General features: G+C 40.1%; 1 protein-coding gene across 1 annotated transcript; it reads right to left on the bottom strand.

Annotated features, from left to right (window-relative positions):
- Positions 1–7,975: 7,975 nt before the first annotated feature.
- On the bottom strand, positions 7,976–21,253 carry LOC148031184 (protein SUPPRESSOR OF GENE SILENCING 3-like). Its single transcript, XM_087684714.1, has 2 exons — positions 20,949–21,253; positions 7,976–8,668 (listed from the first exon to the last, which is right to left on the bottom strand). The coding sequence occupies exons 1-2, from the start codon at positions 21,109–21,111 to the stop codon at positions 8,295–8,297; spliced, it is 537 nt and encodes a 178-aa protein (XP_087540840.1). The 5' UTR covers positions 21,112–21,253; the 3' UTR covers positions 7,976–8,294.
- Positions 21,254–23,365: the final 2,112 nt, after the last annotated feature.

Here is a 23,365-nt window from a genome sequence, read left to right as displayed (position 1 = left end):
GCCAGGCTCGTGAAGCAACAGCCCTACCCCATGAGTCCTAGCTATGTCCATTGTGTCAGGAAAGAGATAGACAAAATTTCAAAATGCAAGTTCCATCTATGATATTGAGCATACTAACTGAGCATCACCAATTATTGTGGTACTCAAAAAGAACAATATATCCAAGTATGCATCAACTACAAGAAACTAAATGCCACAACCTTGAGAGACTATTATCTTCTACTCTACATTGATCATATGATTGAGGAGTGGTAGGGAAGCAAGCTTACAAATTCTTAGATGGATTTTTAGGGCATAATCAGGTACAAGTCCACCCGAAAAATAGATCAAAAACTACATTTGCAATGAGTGGGGTGTCTTTGCATACATTGTCATGACATTTGGATTGAGGAAGAAACCTACAATTTTTCAAAGGCTTGTGTGCATTATCTTTAAGGGCATGCTTACAAAGTGGCTCAAGGTATTGGTAGATGACCTATGCATCCATTCTAGTTGGGCAGAGAACCTTGAGAAACTCTAACTTATCTTCAAGAGATGTTGATAGTATCAATTGTTCCTAAATCCTCTAAAATGCCAATTTTGGATAAAGCATGGTATCAACTTGGGTCATCTCACCATGAATCTCTCTCTACCTTTAGAGCATCTTCTTAGATCAAGGGGGCACAAGTAGATATCTCACCATGAATCATGCGGAAGCATGGAAGTCGCCACTCCTAGAGTGGGATAAAGCAACATAGAATGTATTTATCTACTCCAATGAGCTTGAACAAGCAAATCAGCTTGTATGTCCTTATCACTATTGATATGATGGGAGTATGACAAAAAAGAGTATGGTAGGTACAACTTTCCAAAGATTCTAAATATAAAGGCCCTTGAGAAGAATAAGATCTATATATTCCAACAGTTTGACCTCATTTCCTCCTTTATAAACTTTGTGAAGGAATTCACCAACTGCCCAGACTGCCTATCATGACATGCAATTATCTCTGCCTCCTCATCATCTTACTCCAACAACCCATCATACCCTATGAGAAAAGGCTACCACCACTATTCTTTGATGTAAATGTTGGAATCCATCAACGAGTGGCTATGATATAGCTCTACCTCAAGAATCATAATGTTGCCTACCTATTGTACCAAGCTCTTGACAGATATGGTAGATAGTATGTTTCCTCTATGCATATGTCCACCCTATCCATAGTTGCATCTACAACTATGCAGCTCACTAAAATAGTACATGCTTAGTAAAGTATGCCTCCAGCATGCACTCAAGTTGGTCCTTGAGTAGTGGAAATGCCTATCAAAATTATTCAAAAAAAAAGAAAAAGGAAAAAAGGAAAGAAAAGGATAGAAGTACATTGACACACTCTCACAATAGCTAGGGGCCACCCTAGCCCACTCCCCCACATCATAACCTCAGGCCCATCAAGGGCAAGACATCCTAAGCTTGCTTGGCAGACCCACCACCTTGGGATAGCCTAGCAGACTAACCTCTCACAAACTGGGTCCTTAGTGAGATAACATTCCAAGTTCACTTGGAACTCGATCCATCTCCCAATTACACTATACAAGCACCTCACATCACCAGGATAGGTAGCGATACCCTTAAGGAGAGCACCATGTCAGGTACACGGAGTGCATGATGATCCATTGACAATGGTGACCTAGAATTTCTATTTCCTACAACTTCCTCCACCTCGAGCGGCCACCACTTTCCTCTTCACCACACATTGCATCTTTCCCTTAGACTGTGACAAAAACTTGGCCCTCCAAGATCTCTTCATCAACCAACCTAGCACTTCTCACCAACCACATCATGCTCCTTCACCAACGACATTATGCCTCCTTTGGTGTAAGTGCCATGGGATTGGTACTCCACTAAAATTTATTGGAAGTTTTTATGCCTTGAGAAAATAAATCAATTGTTGCAAACAAGATCTGGGCTCCCTCCTATGCAAGCTATAATTAAAATTAGTAGCAGTCAACATGGGAATATGGATCTAAGTCATGCAAGGGGAGAAGACAGTCTTTGATCCAAAAAATGGGTAGGATGCCCAAGAGCGTATGTGAAACCCTAACCCTACTTTTGTTAATAAAATGGTTGAAAAGAAGATTATGTACTAAGGGCATGTATTACATGTGGTCACGTGCTTAACATATTATATTGTAGTCAATGAGAAAGGACAAAAAATAACTAAAAAAGGCTATTGAAGCATGTCACTATTAGTGTTGGCCATGACTTGCGATAGAATAAGGATAATATTATGCATTACTTTTTCTTAGAAAAGATACTAAGTGAGAAAGAACTTCATGTAGCTATTAGGAGCAAGTGATTTCCTAATGGACATCCTAACCTATATCACCCATTGGCATAAGATGTATGACATGGATCATTACATGTTACTAGAATACAATTGTCATTTCTTCAAATGCTTGACACAAGGGTAATCTGTTGTTCATGAATAAACCCCCACAATCGTATATATAAATAGATTTTGATTCACTTTCTCTCTCATTTTTTGTTAAAACACAACAACCATGCACTTGTTGAATGTAGCACTAAGCCAACTTCTTAGTCACCTTCGGTAAATCCAAGAAGCATTACATTCCTTCATGGTAGGGGAAGGGGCTAGGGAAAGAAAATTTTAGACATTTCAACAAATTCAATGCACTCTTCATATTTTAACTACACCATTTTATGTTAAGATGGCTTGAATTTGAGTGACTTTTGCCTTAAGAACTATTGAGTCTCTCATCACAATTTCTTCTATGTAGATTCATTTGGAAGAAATGAGAGGAATTAGTGTGACAAGCTTCTATATGAAAAGCTTGGAAGACCCTAGCTCCCCTTCAATGATGAGGAGCAAGCTAAATATGGCCTAAAATTGGATATTTGGAATCACCACAACTTTTGTTACCGCCAAACTCAAAACATTGGCAAAGTTGGTTCCAAATGTTTAAGAGCAAAAGAGTTGGTGGAACAATGAGCCTTAATGAAATATGTAGAGCTATTTAAAGGGATAGTGGATCCCCCCAAGTGCAAGATTTCCCAAGCAACTATAACCCCAATAAGAAAACTAGAAAGGTGATGATAAAGATATATGAAAGCCTACACAAAATTGAAGTACCATTGATGAAGGCCAAGTTGGTACACTGAGCATTGGACTTACTTGAATAGGTGGAATAGATTGTAAGGTCAAAAGTGGATGTCTATACAAAGTATAGAGTGCCAAAATAGGAAATAATTAATAATGGCCTCAATCTAGAAATAACCATTCCTAACTTGAAGTCACAAATGCAAGCTAAAATGGTTCACACTTCATTCTCCAATACAATGTACAATTCCACAACGAACAAAATTCATGCGGGGTTGCTAGAGGATCTGTTGATAAGAAGATCAAGAAACAAGACTTCAATTCTTACACATGAAGGACCATACATACAGCCGTCAAGGCTCTAAGCCTAGAGGCATAAGGGTTAGAGGCTCATGACAATCTAGTTGTAGAAAAAAGGACATCGAATAAGAGAGAAACTACAAAAGAATCCATTGTGGGATATGAATTCTAATAGCCATCAATAAAGAGGCCACTAACAAATCTTGAGGTACTCAAAGAACTTGTATCAAAGGTAGAGAAAGAAGCAACTACATCATCAGTACTACAGGAGGTGTCCTCCATAGTTAAAGCGACATCTAACATAGAAGGAGAATCCTCATACCCAATATCCCTTAAGGACAAAGACCTACAGTTTCAAAGGGAAGTGGATGAGGCTTCTAAGAAGTATGAAGAGACCCAAAAGAAACTTGTTGCATACCAAGAGGTAAAACCCACTACATGCAAAAGAAATAGGCAAACAAACCAATGAAAGGGAGAAGAGATAGAGAGAGGAGGATGACTAATGTTGATCTTGAGGAGAAGAACAAATTAGCCAAAACAAATAAAAGAAATAGAGAGAAGAAGGTGAGAAAAGCTAATATTCGAAGGATTTTAGTGAGAAGAAGACACAAGAAGAAAGACAAAGTTTGCATTGTCAAGAGAGAGTCAAGGAAAGAATTAAAGAGGATAAATGTCACTCTCAAAAGGGACAAGGAGGATTTTGAAACATCCATATGACTATCCTATGGAGAGGACATGTGAAGAAGATATGTGACCCTCTCACAACAAGTAGAAAGGTGTTCGTTTGGAAAGTGGAAAGCTCCAATGAAGAAAAAAAGAAATTTGCTAAGGAACTACCCTTGGAAGTCCAAGGTGGTATTTCACAAATGATGAAGCCAATATAAAACATGCAAACAGAAATTGTGGAGCTAGAAAAGGAAATAATTGCAAAGCACACATCACAAAAAGAAAAGAAAATACCTATAGAACCCTACCACTAGCTCACAAGAGGACACATGCACAATGGCACACATAGTAGGAGGCCTTAGTACAATGGATTGCCTATGTGAGGAGATCAAGAGAGATAAGATCCAAGTAGTCAAGGACTGCCTAGAAATGCAAATGAAGGAAAGAAGCACACACTAAGGGCAATGGAGTGCCTATGTGAGGATCAAGAGAGATAAGGCTCATGTAGTCAAGGATTTCCTAGAAATGCATATGAAATTAGATCAAGAAAGGAGCACATACCAAGAGTTACATTTGAATTTGATAGTAAGACCTTCCTCATCCATGGCTAAAGATGAGCTTAGAATCCACATGTACATATGAATACAAAAAAAAGACTAATAGTGTTTAAGGCATTCATCTATACTTACACCACGACAAGTGCATCGACAAACACATGTAGTACATCTCTCCTTATTGAGTTTAACTAATACTAATTGTGCATCCTAATGCATCCTAATGAGAAAATTCTAAAAGGGATTAATATATGCATTACCAATTACCATTTTTCAATATAAATACAAAATTAGCATAAGATTTGATGTATAGATTCTTAGAGACTTCATTTTTTTAATCTATTGTATTTGGTAATGCTAGTTATGCACTTGGACACTAGCATTATAGAACACTAAGATGTCATAGAACTTGATAATATTTGTGAATTGATTTTCCATCTTTCAAAGGCCATTTGAGGCCTAGAAAGGATTTTCAAACTTTTTAGGAGAAATTTTCATCATTCAAATATTGAAATTAGCTTTCTTTTATACAATCAAATATTTCAATTGTACTTTTTGCATGCTTAATGGTGTGAACCCTAAGGTCACAGGTTCAAGCCTAGGATTAAGTTCAATGAGTTAATTAACCAACTTGTTATAACGTTAGGTTGTTTTTCAAGCTACAAGCACAATGGCTAGAACTCTTACTTGATCTCTCACCTTTCTGAGCTTGGAATCATTTCCTCCATGTAATATGTGAAATGTCTTATTGTAGAACCCACTATAGTATCAACTACAACTCAAATTATGCCTTATAACATTGCAGATTGCAAGGTTACAATTGCACTTTCAAGCATATTTTCACATGCAACATGTATCCTACAATTAGCATTATTTGGATGTAGCTTATGAATTAAGCATGAGTTTCATGGAAGCTAATCATATGTGCAAGACTGGTTTGAAGCTAAAGTAGATGGTGTTATGGGCTTATTTGGGGGTAGAAAAGACACATTTAACCTCTCAAGTGAGAGATCTCACAACCCTACATGAAAGATGACTATAGAAGAGGTTTGTAAGTGTAGGTTTGGTAACAAAAACATAAGTTTTGGGCCATGTCTATTATGTAGACAAGATTGACACTCATAGTTGATACCATCATCAATGCCATGAAACAAAGTCATTCTCAACCTTATTTTAATCTAATACTATAGTGGGTGGACCTATGGTAGGGGAATGGGAATTTTATTTGTATTTTGACTTGCATGCATCATTTACTTTAAATGTCAATGTTAAAATTGCACTTTCAAGAATATTTTCACATGTTGCTAGGAGTTTTATTCGTATTTTGACTTGCATGAGTCATTTACTTTGTGTCAATGTTGAAATTGCACTTTCAAGAATATTTTCACATGAAACATGTATTCTACAATTAGCAATATTTGGATGTAGCTTTAATGGGATGTTATTGATTAAGCATGAGTTTCATGGGAGTGAATTATATGTACCAAGACTAGTTTGAAGCTAAAGTAGATGGTATTATGGGCTTATTTGGAAGCATTAAAAAAGACTCAATTGATCTCTCAAGTGAGTACAACTCTACATGAAATATGAGTATAGAAGAGGATTGTAAACAAAGAAAACAATGTTTTGGCTAGTTCTATTATGTAGACAAGATGGACACTCATAATTTATACCATCATCAATGCCATGAATCAAAGTCATTCTCGACCTTGTTTAGATGTAATACTATGGTGGACTTATGGTAGGGAATTTTCTTTGTACTTTGACTTGTATGCATCATTTACCATCACTTGAAGTATAGAACTTATGATTATGTTTCATGACATATGTTCTCTAACAAATTCAAGTATGTAAATGGTGCAATTCAAACCCATAATTTAGTTTGCTTATATGTACATCCTTCAAAATATCATATCAAACATTCATTTTAAAATTCATTCCTTAGTGCAAACATGCTCTTTTCTTTGCCATGCAATGTCGTTTGCAAATTCAATTGCTAAATCTCATTTAAAGTTTGCTTAGAAATGAGTTTTCAAGTACTCACTTCTAAAGAAGATTTGATTATTCCCAAACCTTAAAGCTAACATTTTGTTGCCAACAATACTATCAAACCAAGGTTTAGAGTTATCTTCACCCTTGACATGTTTCATAGGTCCCATTGTACAAGGGATATACTCATATGAATGATATTTATAAACACCTCAAAATGACATATAACAATTCTATAATTGTACCAAAGTAGTGTCAATGCCTTCAAGTTTAAAGTTTAAGATCCATATTTAGTTCTCTTGCTTTCTTCCCTTGAGAATGAGCTTACTAGAATTGCTCTACTTGGTAACTACCCCTTTGCTAACAAGCCAAGTAGTTGAGCCTTTCGGTTTTTCTTTTATTCCTTTCTTGATCAAGGGGCCACCCTAGTGGTAAGCCACTTAGTTTATCAACATGTACACTTGTGTTCAAATCATACTTTTGATGTGAATTGAACTCTAAGACCTTCTCATGACTATGTCAATGGTACACGCACATGTGGGTGCGCACTCTCTCTCTCTCTCTCTCTCTCTCTCTCTCTCTCTCTCTCTCTCAAATGAATGACATGGTAGATTTAGGTAGGTTAGTGTGGAGGGAAGGCGACTAATGAACAAGGGAATGGAATGGCTTTTGTGAATTTCTTGTGTTTATTAGCATATGTAGAACTATTAGTGCAAGATGCATTAAGTTGATCTCTCATCCTATCAAAACCTATCAAGGATGACCATCCTCATTAATGATTTAAGCAATGTTTGTGGCACATGTGTACATGCTATTGTCAATAGAATCTCGAGTCTTGCTAACCAAGCCTTCAAGAAGTTTTCTGAAGTACATGGTATTTTGAGATTCAATGTGCAAAAGTTGATGATTTACGGATTTAAAGCAAATTTGGATAGATGAAAGCCACTTGAAAGGCAAAAGTAAGAGTGCCATTATTGAATATTATGTCAATTTTCCTACAGCTAAAAGCGCAATCTAGTATACATAAAATTATGGCAACTTGGTCCATTAAAAGCACGACGATTGTCAAAAGTGTGCCAACTTAGGATTTTGTACAGCAAATCACATTTGCATGTATATAAGATCATCTAGTGTTACACATTTCCATAAAAACTCTTAAGACAAAATGTAAATATTATGCCAAAATTTAATAGTGTATAAATTATGGGCAATATTGAGACAAAACTATTTCGAATCATAAAGCAACTAGATATTGAAAATAGCTTAAGAACTAGAAAACACTGAACACGAAGCAATCCAAAATAATGAAACTTGAGAGGAGAAACCCTAAACCTGAAGGGTCTACATCCTAAACTCTAAACCCTACACCCTTAACCCTAAGCTCCATGTGATCAATTTGCAATTGCATTTGCAACATATTACTTCACAAATAATGCAAACGTAAAAGTTTGGATTACTGTCTACGATTAGAAACTTTGCTCAATCATTCCCTTAATGGTGGACAAAATCTTGTCGTGCAGACTCCACCGAATCATGCACGCACTCTCTCAGATATGGAAAAGGTCCAAGGAACGTGCTCCATCGGAAATGTAGGCCAGCACATCCAAAATATGCAAATGTTAGGAACAAGGACCAATGAGTCAATATTATCAGCCTTGATAGAGGCTTGCTTTAAACAGATATCAGTGCGCTAAGAGCAGCTTTCAATGTCCTTTTTGTTCACTGTTCTGCACTTCTTATGCTCCTTCCTTGTGTGTGGTAACTTGTCCAAATCGCTAACCTTGGCAAGATATCCGTACAGAACCCTCCTCTCCTCATTCGTGTCTGGATCAATGCGCTTGAAATCAGGACCCTCATCAAGGCCTTCATGACCAGGAAGCCCATGCCACACACACTTGACACGGAGCCAGTCATGTCGACCGCGTTTCACTGATTGGAAATGCTGATGCAATCGCTCTGCTTCTCGCAGGCCTTCTAGAGTTGGTGGATACTGAACAATGACTTGTCCTCTGTGACCCTCCTTGCCCCAAGAAGACTTTGGCTTTCCAGACGGATGGCCGAGCTCTATTCCAGAATATATATCCAGAACAAAGCCAAATCATATACCTTACAAGGAAAATCACCCTTTGCTGCACCACTCTTAGTAAACCTATTAACCTACACCTAAAACTTGACAGCTGTTGGATAAGCAGTAAACCCAGGACCTGCTTGTGATAGCATATATTCATTGCATTCAATTCTCTAAAGAATTTGAGAAACACCAAGGAAACCTCAGCTTCACAATCTGAAATTCAATCTTCCATTAATTTGCAAAAACAAGCTGCATTGACTTGTCAGAGACCTTTAAACTACATCAAGAATGAAGGACCTTGCAAGAAACTTGGTTGAATATTGTGGCGTGCACGAAACCATATACTGAGCATCAAAGCAGATCAATAATGTGTCCTAACAGCAGAGGCAACAATTGCAAGATGAACAGGTGAAATGGTCTTTACTGAATATAATGCTGGAAGCCAAGGTTATTGGTTATACCAGCCTCATGCCGGAAAGATATTTCAGAGTCCATATTGTCATTTTTGTGGACTATTCATTACTTTCTCTATTCAAATGCAGTAAACAATTCACAAATAGTCTTGAGGATGGTTTAGATGCATTGCCTTCAATCAGCTCCTCACACATAAGCCTATGCAATCTCAAACAACAGCTGATATTCAGCCAAATTAGCAAACAGTACAGTTGCTTCACAGCCTGAGTTTGTACCCATTCATTACAAAAATGTACAGGATGTCCGGCATGATATACCCATTCATTTCAAAAATGTACAGGATGTATAGCATGGCATACAAATGCTCTTGTTTGTGTTAGTTGTGCTGAAGAAACAAAATGCTGAAAGGCAAAATGTACCTAAAAAGAACAGGTATTGTCAACACTGTTAAAAGGCTGACCATTTTGACAATGAATGTCAATCAAAGGCAAAAGGCACACATCTAAAATCAGAGACTTATACCTCTGCCCCTCAATCAGGCAACCCAAGTAAGGGAGACACCGGCCAAATATAATGCCTTAAAATGGCACGGTTCTGCAGTTCATAAGGAAGCCATAGCCTACACTCATTGGTGTGTATCTTGTGTCTGAGTTGACCAAGGCCTATTGAGGCTTTCTAGGGGGTTTTCTTGCCATATGAATGAGCTCATGTCGATGAGCACTGACATCAAAAAGGGCAGCAGGTCAAAAAACATGAAGAGGGTGAAATGTGCTTGTTTTTGGGCTGTCACACTTCGGGAGAATGCAGCCATGTTTGACTTGAGTATTCATGAACTATATGCTTGAGATCATAAAGCTTATAGAGCTCAGTTGGAAACTATACCAAGCAAGCATCATTTGCATCGTTGAGAACAGCAGTAGAAGCCCCTCATTTTCAGCCTGGACATCGACGTGGCACAAAAAATTTGCGCATGATCTGTAGTGTTAAAATCTGCAGTATTCAGCCCATCAAATGGAAGCCTTGGCACACGAAATCATCAATGGATGCTTGGAAAATGTTATGGCATTGCTTTTATGTATTTAGGCATGGCTTTGGAGAGGTTAATGTTTAGATCTGGAAAGTGAGAGCATGCTGAAAACTGGTCTGAATGTATTCAGCCCACAATCGAAGTCCTAGAGCATGTATGGTACACATAAACACTTGCAGATTGCTACCTGAATATAAGGTAGTTTGAGGTATGCTTGGCAATGCATATGCCTACAATTGTGTACACTTGGCATGATTAAAAGTGGACTGAAATGCACCATTCAAAGGGCATTTACAGATCTGAAAATTGCAGGCTGAAAACTGTCCTGAATGTATGACAGTGAATGCTTGGAAACTTGAAGCTTGTGATAGCTTGGTTGTTGTCTACTGATACTTGGAACTGGCTATATGAATCTCAGATGGTTTATGAGCTGCAATGAGCATTGAATGCTCAAATCTGGACTAATTTTACTGCTGGTTATACAGTGGGCTGGCTGTCTACAGCCTGTGAAGAGCTTGTCTGGCATTGTTATGGGTCATATGAACCACTATTGATGCTTGTATGTACCTGCATTGAATCTCAAGGGTTATGGTACATGTCAGAGATGTTTTGAGGCTGCTTTGAGCTGAAAATACTTCAGTTTGCATAGAGAATTTACTGCTAGTTACTCACAGACTGCAGTCTGTCATAAGGTTTTGGAAGACACCTACATGAACTGTATGTAGTAAATGAACTCTGATTGGAATGCTTTCACCCATGAGTGGTGGGATATCTGTTAGGGCATGTTCTTGACATACTTATAAGCTAAAAATACCTTGATTACTGCAGAGATTTACTGCCACAAATCTGTGGACTGAAACTGTCCTACATAAGTAGTGTCTAGCAGACACTTGCTTAGTGATTGGTTGACCTGGTTTGCAAGGAGTCGGGCACTGTCTGGTCACTCATTAACTGCTCAAACAAAGAGTTGCAGAGATAGCAAATGCTGACAGGATTGATAACATAACTCAAATAATGGGTGAGAAACACAATAACAACAACTATGCTATCTGGAAGTTCAGGATAGAGAACTTTCTTATCAACAAGGGTTACTAGGACTTGGTCATAGGTGCTGAGGCTGAGCCCAAACTCCCCGAAAGGAATGCAACACCTGATCAGCTTAGGGCACATCGAGAATGGATTGAGAGAGCTCGAAGGGTGCTGCATTGGCTATCCCTATGTATTTTTTATGCTATCGTTATGCAAATAATGAACTGTAGCTCACTGAAGGATGCTTCAAATATTTTGATATGATACTATAGTACTACCACTAATGCCAGAAAAATATAGCTGAAGCAAAAGTTTAATAAGATGAACAGGAAAGGACGGTCCATTAAGGACTGTGTGACTAAAATAAAGAATATTGCACATCAGTTAGCGTCTTTTGTGTTGAGACATTTGCAATCACAGCTACTTCAATCTCTTTAGATAGAGCAGTGAGGGCTAAGGATAAGAATCCCGTAAGCACAGAATGAGGATGTGCTACCTAGACTTTTATAAAGCATTGTACTTGCTTGTCATTTTCACATGAGATGAATACAATGTCATTGTCACTCTTATACACAAGAATGTGTTTATGAGTCCAAGTCTCAATCCTAGAACCTAATTCACTTGTGTAATAGGTCAAGTCCTTGTCTTTGTCTATGTCATCATGATCTTAATCTTCATCTTTCATCCACCATAGCATCTGCCATGCTCTAAATCCTACATCTTTTACATGGTATCAGAGCACAGTTGGGCATGGCACTGCCTCTCCGGTCTCTTCTCACCTTTGCTCATCTCTGCCCCAGATCCCATCCAGCTCAAGACTTCATTTTTTCAACTTCATCTTCAATCAAGCTTGTGGCAGCCATAGCCAAAGAGAACCTACTGTTCTTGGAGCTTCTTGATCTCCTTCTACAAGCCACATCTTAAGCCGATTTCTTCTAGGAATATCTCCCCCAAGTCAGGGCACTCCTCATCATCACCTAAGAAGTCGATGTTAGCTTGTATATGGCCTGGCATTGCAAGAAAACCAGCTCGCAGGCGAAAAATGGCACAGTCTAATTCGTACGCTCTGTGTAGTCACAATGTCCCGCGATTGTGCCCAGCTTCATAGGGCTTTGGAAGCCCATTAACCAAGCTTCATTCTCATATAAACATTTCTTGAAATGGTTGAGTAAACAATGCACACCAAGTAAAAAACCAGGCTGCTCTGTGAAACCCTAACACAGTCCTCCATAGCCAAGAGTACTCAAGCTTTTTCCTCTTCTTCATTTTCTCTCTCCTACCACTTGGATTAAGACTTTGTCACTCTGATTTGCTAACCCACTGAAGACTCCAACGAGATTTATCCTCAAACCATTAAGGAGGGAAGATTTTGGAGATCTTTTTTGCAAATTTTTTGAAGTATAGCCCCCGTCATAAGCTTGTTTTTTCCATCTTGTCACTCAAATCTACTACCAAACCAGACCAACATCAAATCAAGGAGGGAATTTCGGAAGATTTGGAGCTGATTGGAGCTGATTTCCAAAAGTTCTTGAAGATCTCAAGTCCAACAAGGCACTGACACCAAGTACCACCTAGTACCTATCAAGTACAACTTTTGCCTTTGGTACCAATTGATATCTCAAGATCCTAGGCCTCACATTGTGAAATAACTAACCTGCATATCACATGTGATGCTGTTGAAGCTTCTTGTTGATGGCTTCTTCTTTGGATCTTCAACTTTGTTGGAGCAAATTTCTAGAACTCCTTTCTAAAGTTAATTAAAGAAGTTTCTCAATAGAAATATACTTATACTCAAAGGTAAGTGCCTTCCCTTGTTGATAAATCGAAGGCCACATGATTCATGAACAAGTGCTTATGTATGGGGCTATAGAGGGACTTAGTGTAAAAGTAACTAAGAAATGTGTAAGGTTTAACCCTTAGAAAGAAGGCTATAAAGTAATCAACCATGTAATCACGAGATATGGTCATCAATTACACTATGGATTCTACTACTCTCCCTCATTGGCTCTAAGGGGGATTGGTGTAGTGAACGTTGATGAGATAGCTTGGATAGTGTTCTCACGAGCTCTTGAATGCCAAGCTTTCTTGGTAGCCGCACGATACTCTTTAAGAGCATCATCTCTGATACCATGTAAAAAAATGCTAGGGAAAACATAGATAAATGCAAAAGGTACATCAACACAATGAACACAATCTATAGAATGCTCAATGAAGGTAAATACATATAAACATAATGATCTCCATGTCTCAAGCATCAGGGATGATGTGAGCTGAGAGTGATGTCGAAGATGTCAAGAACAGCTCGGATAGTATGTTGTACTCGTAACGGATCCTGAAATGTAGCAGCAGCAGTCCACCGGTGGTAATGATGTCATGGACAGCAAAGGAGGGAGCGAAACACAGTCCTCCGAGCAATAAGATGTCAAGAATGACTCCAAGCAGAAAAACACAAGGTATGCTGGCTGAAATGCGAAGTCCATGGGCAGCAAAATGTGAACTCCATGGGGAGCAAAATGTTAGAAAGAACACAACTCTGAAGTGAATGAATGTTGTAAATAAATGTAAGAGTATACAGTGTGCCCAAGGGCAGAGCAGTGTATCGGAGAGTGACGCCCATTGGAGACAAATTCCAAGTGTTGTGACCACCAATTGAAGTGACGAAATGAGAGAAACACCAAACGCTGATCACCAGAGTGTAAGGAGACTGAGGCGACTGCAGAGGATGATGCCTAATGATGTGAGCGAAGCAACAAAATGTAGCAATAGAATGTCGCCGTAGAATGCGGCAATAAAATGAGGTGATGGCAACAGCCGCAATTGAGATCTGCACACAAGGGTGAGAAACTTGCACAAACGGCATTGGACTGAATGGGGGTAGCCTGTCTACTTATAGATAAGGATGGACCCTCCCAAATTAGGGTTTCATTGAACTCTCTCAAACCGCTCCCCTTTTTAGGGTTTTCATTAAATTAAGCTTATTTTGGGGTTGTTTAAGTAGCTAATTAGCATGGAATGCATTTCTTAGCTCAACACCTCCTCTCATGCCCAAAACAGGATGAAGAGAAGGCCAACCCAATTTTCCTAAGGCGTATCTTCCCAAAGCAGCCAAGGCATCGGACAAAGGGTACACGGTGGCTGCCCAGTGGCCTAGCAAGACTATAAAGGCAATGGTTATCTTACCGCGAGAGTCCAAGTAGTCACCCCAAAGAGGACAAGGTATCAGACAAAGGGTACTCGTCAACTGCCCAATGACCTACCAAGCTCTACAAAGGCAGATAGAACTACAATGACCTTTGATTTTTGTTTCTTTTGGTTTTTTTTATGAGAGATGGTTTACGGTCGATTGAGGAGAAGACGGGAGAATGAGAAGGAATGATTAGGTCCAACCCATCACAAAACAAACAAACTACCCATCCACTCAAGAATGTCGATGACGAGGGAATGGTGAGGAAGTAATGGTGGTGTGGTGGACAAACCACCAGTGGATCCATCTAGCGGTGCTCTCCACAATGAGTATGCGACATGCTGTGAAATGCTCATACAGCAGGTGCCACTTAGACAGTGTCTTTCTGTGGGAAATTTGTTCACTTGCCCAAGCATCCTAGTACAAAGATGATGAAACCATGCAATGCAAAGGGTGAAGGTACAATAGAGGGGGAAGACCAATGTCAAAGACTAAGTGCTAGAAACCTATAGAATACCAAGAAGGGTAGAAACCCCCTCTCAACCTGGAATGGCAACGCTAAAGGAGGAAGAGAAGCCAAATGTCGGTCTTCATGTGGTACCGAGAACCATGATGAGAAGAAGTGTTCCAACTGGAAGAGCGAGGTAGAAGTCACTACCATGATAGCATCAAGAGAGATGTTATACGATCCGCCTCAAGAGGAAAAGCCTCCATACTAGTAGCAAAACTCCTAGGAAGATGAAACCATGAATGGAATGGTACGCATCCCATGTCCCCAACCTAGATAGGACTAAACAAACATGTACGTTAGCCCTGCACTAAAAACAAAGTCTGCAAAAGTGAGTAAGATCTGCAATCACAAAGGTTAGTAGTGAGATTCTCTAAAAAGAAAAAGAAAACTGAAATGGAAAATGAACTGAATGAACAAGTACAATAATGCAAGTGTGTATGTGTACGTAAATGCAACGGAAGACTTGAAATGAAAGGCTAAGTGTGTGGCCACCATACGGCAAGGTGGGAAAGAAGACGTAGAAGGTGTAGTGGAGTTTCTAGGAATGGATGCGTAAAGTGCAATAGGACCGGTGTTAGCAGACCAATCAATCAACCCCTCAAGAGTAGAGTAGGATGGCCGCTAAGGCTGTCCGTATACCATACGTCTAACAGCCGTAGGGGACGAAGGAGCAGATGGAGCAGCAACAGGAGATGTGGCCCCACTAGACTGTGTAGTCGTAGTAGTCTGTTGTGGTTTTCTAGGAGGAAGGCCTTGGGCCTTGGTACGACACTCCTCATCCACATGGCCGACCTCTTGCAGTGAGTGCAAAACCTATTTTTATTAGGAATTTGCTGTCAAAGAAGTCGTGTTTCTTTGTTTCCGTCGAAGGAATTGGTAACACCCTTGTTTTATCTTGTCTTCGCATCTTGTGAGTTCTTGCCACTATTGTTTTTCCCTCCCGAAGAAGAGGCAACTAACCCTTGCCCCTCTGAATAGATGTGAGTGGAGAACTTTTTGTGGACTTGATCATGCAGCTTTGCGTAACACAAGAACTAACACTCAAATTCATAGAAGGTCAACAATCTAGTTAGTGAGATAATGTGCTGGATAAAAGCAACTGAATAAAGAAAAATATTGATACAATGGGAATGGACTCATCAATCCCTACACACAACCCTCAGCGTCAATGAGGGCACTAGATCAAGCTAATGATTGGCAATACTAAGCACGGAGTATCGGAGTGTGCATCTGCAAATGAAAGACCGAAGACTGAAGAGTGTTTATGTCTGCCAAGTGGGAGATGAGGCTATAAATAGCTGATACTGCCAAAATCTAGCTGAAGGTGTCCTAAATGCTATCCAACCAGTAATAAATGCTGGTCTCACTAAAGAAAAAAATGCCAGAAAAATGGGAGGGAGGGAGGGAGGGATCCCCAAAAAATCCTAGATGACAATGGCAATGTTTGACATGTGTAGGCAGAGCTTGCACAGACATCCTTGACTCCTGTGAGCTTTATCCATGTATCCTCGATGCTGCTTGAGCATGAGACATCTTTCTGTCTAAAGGGGAGGCTTCTATCGCATTATGGAGGTTCCATTGAGGCTCCTGCAACTTCCAAGAGGGGTAACAAGAAGAAGAAGTCGAAGGCCCAATGTTATCACTATGGTAAGAAGGGAAGCTTACAGAAGGACTATAAAGGGTTAGCGGCTTCGCAGAAGAAGCAGGATCCAGACTCTTCTACTAAGTTATCCTCTTCCTCAAACTCCGATTCAGATCCTCCGGCCTAGGCAAAGGCCAAGGTGCGGAAGGGATCCACTTCTTTAGATTACAGGAAGGGCTTGGCTATCCCTTCCTCTATTGCTTTCTACTACAGGTGATACGATCATCCCTCACAACTCTCCAGTGCCAGAGAGGGAGTATAAGAGGGCAATGAGATGAGGTAGGTGAACCTCATCTATACAGGTATACATGTGCATAAGTTTTAGAGAGGGACATCCTTGACGCATCGATTGAAGTCTAGCAAGTTAAAATCCTAGAGCTAAGATTGACATCCAAGTTCAAGTGGCTAGTATTTGACAGAGAGCAGGATTGGCTCCTAGTTTGAGCTCACATGCGGGGACACTGGCGGTCAGAGATTCTATGGTTACATACGTTCAAAGGCATTTTTGACATGATGGTCTTATATGCTACTGCGAGACATTGTTGATGAACATTGAGAGCGAATTTGATTCTTCTCTATTTTCAAGAGCCGGTACAATAGTCATCGACATCAAGTTCTCTCCGAGGCACCTTGGTGGTGGCTTACGCGCCCACTACTTGGGTATCCATGATTCTACTCTAGCGGACATTGTTGTATGTACTATGATGGGACATTATCATTGTCTTGTATTAGATCACCCATGACCTAAGAGAGGGTATTAGCAAATATATCAACTCATGTGTGATTCTGTGCATGCTAGATTGGGTTGGACACATGTCAGATATTTTAGGCATTTTTATTGTGCATTACTTGTGGCATTTTAGGTCATTTTTATGCTACTCGACCAACAATAGCCGACCAGCTGTTATTTATGCCATATTTATTGTCCATATATTCTATGCTCCTCCTCCTTAGTGTATTCACCACTAGGAGGTCCAGTTAGAGAGAGGAGTCAATGCCAGTGACTTACTGTTGTATACGACTATCTCATGTCTTGGTATATGGATTCCATTTCCCAAGTATTCTTATGAGTTCTCTTCTTTTGCAATGTTTTTTTTTCTCTGTCTTATGTTCAGCAATCTATTTCAGCATACATTTACTCTTCCATCGTTGCATCCACTTCTAACAACCTCCATCAGCTGTTCTTACACCACACCACCACTCCATTACTTTTTCCCTCGTCATTGACAACCCCAATGATGGGTAAGCTTATTTGTTTTAAGGTGTGTTGGATCTAACCAACCCTTTTCATTCTCCCATATGGGCAGAATTACTTAATCAACCGCAAACCATATCTAGATTCTAATCACATCTTTCACCCACCCAAAAAAAAAAGGCTTCAATGTGGTCCATCCACCTTTGCAGAACTTGGTAGGCCACTAGGCAGCTGACCAGCACCCTTTGTCCAATGCCCTGTCCTCTCTAGGGTGACTACTTGGACTCCCTCGATAAGATAACAATCGCCTTTGTGGTTTTGGTAGGCCATTGGGCAACCATTGTGCACCCTTTCACCAATACCTTGGCTAATTTGGGGTGGGACGCCCTAGGATAAAACTAGGTTGGTCTTCCCTTCTAGCCCTGTTTTGGGCTTGAGAGGGGGTGTTGAGCTAAAACATGCATTACATGCTGTTTAGCCTCTTAAACAGCCCCAAAAAATGCTTTGTCTGTGTGTTCTGCATTTTGCATTTTGCGATTTGAGTTTTGTGTTCTGCATTTTGAGTTTTGTGTTTTGCGTTTTAAGTTTAGGGTTTGAGTTTTGCATGTCATTATTTGTGTCTTGGTGTTTATATCATGGTCATACACTCTATGTTTCCTCAGTGCAAACCCTAGCTCCTTCTTCACACCCTTGTACAGATGGTGGGCAAGTGGACAGTGCCAATGGAACAAGCAGCCAAGCAGGCCAGTGACAGGCAGTTCGGGCAGCCCTTGGTAGTGCAATCAACGGGCAGCAGTCGGGCAGGCAGCAGGCAGTCAAACGGGCACCACAGGCAACCAGGGAGAAGTTGGACCAGGTTGGGCAGGTCGGGCAGGTTTGTGGGCAACAGGTCAGCCATTTCTACAAGTTGACCTGGCTGAGATCATCGCCTGTTAGGGTGCCAGTATTTGTGGTCCAGTAACTTTTGATTAAGAGTCAGTGAGGCCTTTTAGAGTGTGACACATCTGACCCATACTCGTTTATACTCTACTTTAGATTTCAATATTCAGCATTCATCTTCTTCAGAGTTTCTCTCTGTCTTTTCTGTGTTTCACTCTTCATCTCAGTCCATGCATTTGCATCCGGATCAATGTATCTTTCAACATATTCAAAGGGGATTATTAGTACTATTCCAGTCAAGCAGGCTTATCTGCTTTCACCCACTTTCTTTGGATTATATATTGACAGGTGGAGTATATTAGTTGCAAGGCAGGGGGAGGCACACCCCTATATGGCACCTTGATCTTAATCCTCCTATATGCAGATGATAATGTGCTCATATCAAATTCACATAAGGGCACCATCTCATGCACTTAGTGCCATGACTAAAACCAGGTTATCAAGCAAGTCATAGTCAGGCTGGATACGTTCAGGACTTGGCAAAACCAACATGGACCTTCAATACAAAGATGATCTTTTGCTGAGATCATCTACTCTCTTTAACACCCAATAACTTATTGGTCCAATCCAGCGTGCAATTGGCCAGCTCTGCACATCCTCACACTAGCTCCATGTTGAGACAACTAGATACCTCCAGAGAGGGAAGACCCAGCAAACACCCTATGCCATATTTGCCAAGATAAGATAAAGTCAGAGGATCATTACACATGCCAATTCTCAACATATCAAAAGATCAAAAATAGCTATAGTAGCCTCTTCATTGAGGAGGCTTCCTTTTCACACTTGCTGAGGGTGACAGATCAGTGCCAGCTTGAACTCCACTACTTGAGCTTTATAGACATAGAGATTCCTAGCTACTGTGGCAACAATTGAGCCGACACAAGGAACCCTCACAAACAAATCCTGTCCCACAAGGACACTGTTTGATGCCAATACACTCCTATGCCACTGGATGTAGTTCCTCCCCCAAACCTGGGGATGCATATCTACCCCAAAGGGTAATTCTGGATACAAACACAAAGGTCATCAGGGCCTATATCCTAAGAAGCAAGACAAAGGCTGGGACCATGGACAGGGCTAGGCCATCATTGTGTGCTTCCCAAGGCACCCAGCTCACCACCTTAGTGACAATATACTCACCATGCTTCAACAACCCATGAGAGCCAACCTCAAATGACATGCAATTTCCCACTTGAGCAAATCTCCTCCAAGTCTTGTTCCTCCTTGCCATCATTGTACTCTTTCATGAGCTACATGTCCATGCGCCTTGCTACTCATTATCATGATTGTAGATCTAGAGTAGTCTAGAATGCATTTATCCATTTTTGCATTTTAGCCCTAGCTTAGGCAACTTTTCCTTTTGTCCAAGTGATATATGTGTTAAAACCATGACATTATATCGATTGGGTCTCTTAGGCCACTTTGGCCTCTTTAGAGACATTAACATAATCTCTCTCTCTCTCTCTCTCTCTCTCTCTCTCTCTCTCTCTCTCTCTCTCTCCTTTCGGTCCCACTGTACCTAGAGAACTTCATTTGCCTACTGAAGCATTCTGCAACAAATGCATCATTTGTTGCATGCATCTAGGTGTACACTACCCTTCCTTCCCTCTTACTATCAAAAGAGGGGATTGATATCACCCTTAAATATGGCCATCGAAGAAAGGAGCTTAGGATTTTGATGGAGTGATAATAATGAACCAGGTGTGCATGCACAAGGCTTCAGTTACATGCAAATTAGGATTGATGCCTAGAGACCAAATGGTATGAATGCAACTAAATACAGAAGACAACATTTCCTTTTAAGGTGAGAACAGCAGAGAGTCTCTTCCTTGAAGCACTAACTGCAAACCAAGTTCTTCAAAGGATGATTGAAAGATGAAGAGGCTGGAAGATATAACCAAAATTAGGACTGAAATGAAGTATAAACAGGTGTGGACGGCAGCACCTAGCCAAAATTTCAACCAAATGGGAGCATAGATGAGTTCGAAGAGAGAGTAGCTCGAGCTAATGCTGAGAATGCCATGATGAGACACGCCTTAAAGGCTTAACGGGACTGCCAATATCAAGGCACAGCTGGGATGGTTTAATTGGATGCTATGAAAGCGGTACTGCCAACACTAATAATCCCTGCATTGAAGATAAGTATCTATGAACTCAAGACGAGCTTCGACATAGACCTTCACCTCATAGAAAATGCCATCGACAGAAGCTCTCCATTGTGTATGACAAGCAAGTTGGCAGCAATGGTGAAGAAGAATGATCAAAGTCTACTGTTTTTTTCCTTGTTTTTTTGTTTATGGTTCTAAGAGCATTTGGGAGGTTCGGGATCGACCAGCGAGCAGGGCAGCCATTTCCGGGTTCCCGAGGCCTGTCCATCGACCATCACTTGCCCTGAAGAGGCGCGTGTTCTCCACGATCACAGAAGGAGGCCACACGATCTCGTCTTCCTCGGCCTCACCAGCTCTCCCCCTCTTGCTCTTCTTCTCGGTCGCCATGGATGGATGGATCCAGAGATCGCTAGCCCAGGCCTACAGCAACAAGAAAGCACTCGATATCGCCATTTTAATGCTCTTTTTTTCAGTGATTACGAGTAGTTTTGTCTTTACGATCACCACCCTTCAGGCTTCACTTCAAAAAACTTTGTTAACATTGGCGGTTAGGGCATATGCATAATGCTACTACAAGTAGTGCAGTGATAAGAGTGAGGACACACCTAGGTTACCAGACCTCGGCAAGTCCGTGAAGTGCAGGAAAATGAACGGGTGGTGGAACTCCAACTTGACTTCTAGAAGTTTTTGGGCCCATGGATTGGCTCCTTTCTCACAACTTTGCCCAATCGATGTAGTGCGTCAACTTCTTGAAGTAAAGCGGGCGTGGCTACAAATGATTGGATTTGGCGAAGAGCAAACAATCTCTCTCTCCTTTGGCAGTGCACCATTTTGTTCTCTCTCCTCAATGTCCTCTCAATAACTCATCATAACAAAGCCTTTAGTGTGATCATGGAGCTTTACTACTCTTGTCATCCCCACTCAAGTCAATCATGGGGCACTGCTCTAGGGTAGTTCTTCTTTTAGATTATTACACCTAGTCAATGCAAGTTCAATTGTCCACTTTAGACTCATTAAGGTAAAGCTAATTTAATTTAACTTTTTAATCTTGCTATTTAAAATTTTATTTAATTTATATTTAGTTCACTTTTAAATATCTTATTGTTGTCATTGATGTTGTTCTACACTCCTCCAACTCACTATATCTTACAAAATCTTAACCATCTCTCTCTCTCTCTCTCTCTCTCTCTCTCTCTCTCTCTCTCTCTCTCTCTCTCTCTCTCTCTCTCTCTCTCTCTCTCTCTCTCTCTCTCTCTCTCTCTCTCTCTCTCTCTTTGCAGTTTGTAGTTAGTATTCCACACACAAACACAGGGAGAGAGTATGTGCATGTGTGTGCACACAAAATGCATTGGTTCCCATTAAGAAGCTTGAGGTTCTACGTTTTATTAGATGGTGATTACAATATAGATGGAACTATAGCTATGGCAGAGAAAGTGTGGAATGCAATGCTACCTATGAGACATCACTATCTTCCATAAGATTGGAGAACATAGAGACCAATTAACAAGCATACACAAAATTACTTGTGACTACCTTAGCCTTAGGGAGTACATCTCTAGTGCTTTTTTCATTGAGTAGCATGCAGTGATCACTACATTACATCAGGGCGATGAAGCATGTCACTAGGAGATGTTTAAAAATAATATAAGAAGTAGCAAATGCTATATTGCTAAAGAAGGCCCAACTTGAAGGGTTCATGGGGGGAATAACTACTAAAGCATCAAAATTTTGGGTTCTAAGTTGAGAGTAGTTCTTAGGAGGCACCATCATCTTAAGGTTGATTTTTTGCTTCAACATTTACAAGTTTGTGGGCTACATTTTCTACATTGTTAACATGTTAAGAACATGTAGTATATCAACAAGAGTAATAACTATGTCACATTACTATTACTCAAACTACCTACCACTAAATTTCACTAGACCTCTATTGGCAACAAGTTGATTGACAATAGGGGGAGAAATAGCAACACTCTGACAAAGCACTAATTGCTTGGGGGATGCACCTCAAAAGATATAAGTGTACTACATGCTATCAACAAAAAGGTTATTCTATTCAAAGAAAACTCAAATATTTCTACATGATTACATTTAAAAAAGGGACTGCAATTTGGAAAAAAACTTGTAACTTCCTTAAGAAAAATGAGTGATTTTATTGCCTTATGACATGTAAGTAAATGAGATTTTTTAATATCCTTTGAATGCATGTGATATGGATGATTTTCTTTAGTTACATCCCCCAATGCTAGCTAGAGTTAACTTGCATGTGCTTGCTTCTACTATTAGATATTCGGACACACTATTGTTACTCAAAATTAAACATTACTAAATTTCACTAAATCTTTGTTGGCAAGCTTATTGACAATAAGAGGGGAAATAGTAACAATAATATGAAGAAGAAAAACAAAAGACACAATAGCACATAGGTCCACTATAGTATTAAATCAAAACAAGGTCGAGAATGACTTTGATTCATGGCATTGATGATGGTATTGATTACGAGTGTCCATCTTGCCTCCATGCCAAGGTACCCAAACCTAGCACCCACTTAGGAGTGGAGGAGCAAAGAGCTCATTTGATCATAGCCAAGTTAACCACACAATAACTCAACTTGCTAGGGTTCAGGGAGCTATAGCAATGAGCA

Source organism: Lygodium microphyllum, chromosome 9 (genome assembly GCF_053477565.2).
Source record: "Lygodium microphyllum isolate KBCC chromosome 9, Lygodium_microphyllum_v1.1.10, whole genome shotgun sequence".
In the NCBI taxonomy this organism is placed as follows: Eukaryota; Viridiplantae; Streptophyta; class Polypodiopsida; order Schizaeales; family Lygodiaceae; genus Lygodium; species Lygodium microphyllum.
The sequence above is the reverse complement of the archived record's forward strand: the minus strand, read 5'-3'. Positions and strand labels throughout refer to the sequence as shown.